This window comes from Clinocottus analis, unplaced genomic scaffold, assembly GCF_023055335.1.
Source record: "Clinocottus analis isolate CAN_PGR_092001 unplaced genomic scaffold, fCliAna1.0.p SCAF_17, whole genome shotgun sequence".
In the NCBI taxonomy this organism is placed as follows: domain Eukaryota; kingdom Metazoa; phylum Chordata; class Actinopteri; order Perciformes; family Cottidae; genus Clinocottus; species Clinocottus analis.
The window spans coordinates 7,637,027-7,642,213 of NW_027175898.1; the positions used below are offsets into that span (position 1 = coordinate 7,637,027).

Here is a 5,187-nt window from a genome sequence, read left to right on the forward strand (position 1 = left end):
TTTAGGATCACATTGGTTGCAGCAAGAAATCCCTTTATTCAACAAAGAAAAAGGTTAATCTCCTAAATCACACATTCATTCAAAGCACCATATAAACCAGGCATATATGATAGCAGCATGGCCTCCTCGTTACTGGTATCCTGCATTGGTTCTTCGTCTCTTTCTGGCCCGCAGCTCATCGAAGAACTGATGTACAGCTTCAACTGTGACTGTCTGATCGAGAAAGGGAGGGATTTGGTTTGAGATTTAGAGAAAATAAAAAAGTGTCCACGCAGCATGATTGGGGGGAAAAAGAAATGATATACTAATGGATAAGTCCAGACTGCATTTGCACTTGGGACATCCATTTCTTACCTTTCCTTCAGCAACACATTGGTCTAAAAACGCAGTGATCGAAGTCGTCAGCTCGGTGTAGCCTGAGGGAAGAACGTGATTAGTCTTGATCAATCGCCTCGTCCGTGAATTGCCCTTTGCGTGATTACATCCAAGGATGGAAACTGACCCCACATCTTCCCTGTGCTCACCGTATATGACCTCCAGCTGACGTACACGGTCCATCGAGCTTGTCAGTGCCATCAACGGGTGCTGCCCAAACGGCTCATCCAAGCCTTTGTTTTCATAGGCCAGAATGGTGTCGGTCTGATCCAAGAGAAACTGCACCTCGGCAGCTACGTAGCCCCTCTGTGTGCAACAACGCATCACACCGTTGAGAAACACTTCATTAAGCTTAAGTATGTCATAGACTCTGTTACATGGACCAGGATCACATGTAGAGCCAACACCTGCAAAGTGGCTTTCTTGTGCCCACATTATAATCGGAGAGCTGGTATTTGTGGCGTACCTTGCAGCTCATGCAGGTGCAGAGCTCGGCGCGCCAGCTGTAAGGCCAGAACACCGCTCCCTGGCGCCGCCTCTCCAGCCCCTTGGCTTGCAGTTCCTGCAGCCGGCAGACAGCAGTTTTGGTCTTGGCCTTTGCAGGGCTGTCTGACATTTCATCGTGGGTCCGTTTGCAAGGGGAACTCCTGTTTGCCTCTTCCTAAGATACAAATAACAGAGGACGGGGTGAGTTACTGAGTTACTCGAAGGAGGAGCGAATTAAATCACCTGGGCTTTGTAAAACATCTCGGCTCACAGCACTGCGGACTCATCCAGAGAAGTCTCAAGGCAACTGACACGAAGAGATGATTGGGTGATGAAAATCACCAGTTTACAGTAAGCTGCCCTGTGAAGCCTGGCCAAAGCAGTCTCCAGTGCAGGGGAAGTAGTGCCTCATGGGTCATTTCTCTCCTAATTACCCAGAGGAGGGGAAAGCACGATAACAGGAGCCGGAGCCTGCTCTATAATCTGCACATTACCCTCCAGCCCCATCTTGTGGCAACTAAAAACACCAGCTGCCAGCGAGGGACTCTGCACAGCTGCCAGCGAGGGACTCTGCACAGCTGCCAGCGAGGGACTCTGCACAGTGAGCACTCAAATACTGTGCATGAGGGCCCTTTTCCTATCAAATCCCTGCATAACACAGTGGCGTTCTACCTGAAGTCACATGCAGCTGTTGAGGGCCTTCAAATTTTGGAGGTAAATGGTCAGAAACACTCACCATAAGTAGGAAACATCTGTCCACTTTGATACAGATAGTGTACACACATTGCTCACGATCAAGTTTTTACCTTTTTAAATGCAAACCATTGAATGTGTCCTACTTTAATTTATTCAAACATACACAATATAGGTCCAAGACAACTTTGAAAGTCAATCTCAAACATTTTAATTTCATTAAATGTCTTAAGTTAAGAAACACCATGGTTTCACTGCTGAAACCGCTATTTTTAACCATTTAGGATTGTTTTTCTTACTCGACCGTGTGCGCATTAATGGAAAAGTAACGATAGAAACAAATAATGTTTCTCAAATTTGCCATCATATTTGTTTTGTTCTTTTGAAGTACGCTGCGTTCATGTCCTATCGGAGCTTTAGTAATTACACATTTCCATTGAAACCGCAACTTGGAACGCTTATATTTCACCTTGGCACTTAATGTGGAAGTACCAGAAAAGTTTGCTTCTCCGGTTTGCGAGTCGTTACGTTACTCAAACAACGGTCGTTAAATGTAATCAAACCCAATTTTATTGATATTGCATTATATTGTCAATCAAATCTATGATCATGAAACTGTTTTAAGTTGTCAGATGTGTGGGAGTCGTCTCCAGCCGTTCAAAATGAATTGGTTTGATTGCAGGTTCAGCACCAGAACTGATTTGGTACTATTAGGTCTTGTTCACTTTAACGCCTTTCTTTCTGTTTTTGCTCATAAGACAAATCCTACATGCAAACATAAAAACCGAGGAAGACGGTCTCCAGAACACGGGTTCTCACCTCCTGCTTTATGTGCTCAGTACTGGTGGATGGTTTCTCTTCCCCACTTTGAATGGGTTCAGAGGCTTCTTCTTTTCCTCCTCCGACAACATCAACATCGACTTCTTCCACCTCCTCTGGATGACTGATGCTGGTCACAGGGTAAACTTAAAAGGGAAAGACAAATTTGACTGTTAAATGTTTGCAAAGTCATGTGGGTTTGTATTTGCTTACCCTGACTTGCAGCCCAAGATGATTCATTACCTGCAAAGTGAGCGGCATACATCCACAAGACAGGGACCTTGTTCATGCAGGCCTCGCATGTCATCTCCTGCAGCTCCTCAGGGTCCATTGTAGTGCAGCCCAGGTGCTATCAACAACAAACAAATTGACTGTGATGAATACCAATTTTAATTTAAAAAAATCTCCCAAATGTAATTTTATCAACATGATTTCTGCTTACCCTGCTATGAAACCAATCCTCACAGATGACACACTGAATCATATCATCGTCGGTCTATTGGGTAAATCAAAAAAGGGTTTTGTGTAGTCACAATGAGATGATGTCAACAGTAGTCTTGATCAATGTAATCTTAAATACAGAAGAGCTCAGATGTACATGAAAATACAAATACATGAAAGGAATACCTGATCGTCTTCGTCTGGGTACGGCCGGTCACAGGTGCAGTAGCAGCCATTGAAGTTGTGATTGTAGTGATTTTGAACGTTTTCCTCATCTTTGGCCTGTGAACACACAAGTTGGAATAACTTTAGCAATCACATAGAGCAGAATTCAATTAAAATCATTATAAAATCAGAGGACTCACAGGAATTAGCTGGCACTTGAATGTACCAAACTTGCTATTGCCACAGTCACAGCGAAAATTTCTAGATCAGAAAATCAGGTTAGTTATGGAAAGAATAAGGCAAACTGTTATATGATCAGTTTACATCGCACAAAAAAGTCAACCAAAATACCTTTTGGTGTACAGTTCAAAGATATCATGTCCATCGTGGCATTTATTGGCACAGGCCAGACAAACCCCAGCAGGTTCTGCAGCATTTGGAGTGCAGGTGTTGCAGGCAAAAACAGCCTGTCTCTTCGCATACCCCTGCAACAATAACACAGGAGGTATAACGACACATCATTATACATACTATGGATGACATGCTCCCTCTAAAAAGGACTGTCGTAGTTTTTTCATGTTGTCTCATTAGAAATACGGCAGCGATATCAATCGAAACTATAACTATAATGTCACCGTTTACCTCTTGGATGCCCCTGAAAAGATACAAAAACCTTACTTTGTGACACACACAGTCGCCCTGATCACACAGCACTGCACGTAAAGCTGCAGTACGAGCTGCAGCGATGCGGCGCAGGAAGCTTTTCTTACCTGAGAATAAGAGCAGTTTTCTGGGTCGCTTCCCGCCAGCACACACAAAGCCTGCTCTAGCGCCTCCTTGTTGGCAAGAATATCGTCCGAGTCCGAGTCGTCCTTATTTGCAGCCATTTCTGGGAAAAGGACGGTGAAGAGGACACAAAGGCACGCTGAGCTGCACGACAGTGTTGACAAACGGCTGTTCCGGGCGGGAGTCGAGGGAGAGTTTTGGGCCGAGACCACGTGGAGGAAGTGACGTAAGACGACGTTACTGATTAACGACGAACAATCTTTTTATGTTTTGGAGTGCAATCATTTTAAGTTTTAGTTCAAGCTAGTAGAATTAACCATGATTCAAGGAGAGGCTTAATACAGGGATTGCATTTAATTGGCTTTAAAAAAAATGGATTATCTACATTCTATGGATCAGATCAGATCCAGCTTTATTGGCCCTGTGTATGTACACATACATGGAGTGTGACTCCGGTTACACGTTGCTCTCGTCTTACACATGTAGATATAATATACAATAAAAAAAGATAAATATAAAGAAATACAGGGTCATTTTTTTAAGATATTATAAACAACAGAGTGGTGCCAGAAGTGCAGATGGAGGTGTCTGATTAATTGTTCATCAGAGTAACGGCCAGTGGAAAGAAGCTGTTCCTGTGTCTGCTGGTTTTGGCAATATACACAGGAACCGAGTGTTAAAATGCAAATAACACTCGGTTTATTACCACTATAGAAACAAGTTATACTAGACATTTAAGACATATACATGTGAATTACAGTGTACATTTACAATAACAGAAATTCCATTTATGTTATCGAGGGAAAGTAAAAGTAAAGTGCACTCGACTGAAAAGAATGAAAGTAGGCTGGATTTGTTCCCAACATACCTGTCCTGGTGGCAGATTGAAGTCAGAAGAGTGATTAGAAATCGGTGGTATGGCCTCCCTCCGTCTACCTTTGACACGTTGTGTACATTCAAAACATTTTGTTGTTATATTTCGTCTTCAAAAAGTCATAGTATTTTTTTACGTGTTCGGTAACCACGGATTGTTTTGATCTGTTGTTGTATGCGCGCGCGCGTGCGCGCGCGCGTGTTACAGAAATGTAGATGCTGTATGTTGAAGTGGGTTTCCAATAGATGGCGCCACTTTGACATGTTTCTCTGTGTGTGCCTAAAATATGTGTTTATCGCTGCGAGTATTGCAAGCTGCAGCATGCCCACAGATAGAGGGTAAATTCATTGTCCTCACTGAAGTTGGTTGGTTACGAATTCCCAAAGCACTCATCCGCGTTGAGCTTTAAACTTTCTTAATTGTGTATGTCTGTAGTTGGTTAGGTTGACAGACAGTGACGCTGTGCTCGCGGGAACACGCTGAACTTCTCTGACCGCATCCCGGTTGCTTTTAAAGGCTGTCGTAAATATTGTCGAACCACCGCGAAC

At 43.5% G+C, this 5,187-nt stretch overlaps 1 protein-coding gene across 1 annotated transcript; it reads right to left on the reverse strand.

Annotated features, from left to right (window-relative positions):
• Positions 1–7: 7 nt before the first annotated feature.
• On the reverse strand, positions 8–4,707 carry LOC137787311 (putative E3 ubiquitin-protein ligase UBR7). Its single transcript, XM_068579641.1, has 12 exons — positions 4,634–4,707; positions 3,750–3,868; positions 3,331–3,464; positions 3,180–3,240; positions 3,001–3,096; positions 2,816–2,869; positions 2,617–2,722; positions 2,374–2,519; positions 842–1,036; positions 525–681; positions 355–416; positions 8–213 (listed from the first exon to the last, which is right to left on the reverse strand). Exons 2-12 carry the CDS (start codon positions 3,864–3,866, stop codon positions 130–132), a joined length of 1,212 nt encoding a protein of 403 aa, XP_068435742.1. The 5' UTR covers positions 3,867–3,868; positions 4,634–4,707; the 3' UTR covers positions 8–129.
• Between the last annotated feature and the right edge of the window lie 480 nt (positions 4,708–5,187).

Excerpts from the sequence above, each read along its gene's own strand:
- LOC137787311 (XM_068579641.1), bottom strand. The coding sequence starts at position 3,866 with ATGGCTGCAAATAAGGACGACTCGGACTCGGACGATATTCTTGCCAAC. Across the intron at positions 2,870-3,000 it reads ACCCAGACGAAGACGATCAG|ACCGACGATGATATGATTCA; the intron begins GTATTCCTTTCA and ends TTTACCCAATAG. Across the intron at positions 2,520-2,616 it reads GTATGCCGCTCACTTTGCAG|TTTACCCTGTGACCAGCATC; the intron begins GTAATGAATCAT and ends TTCCCTTTTAAG.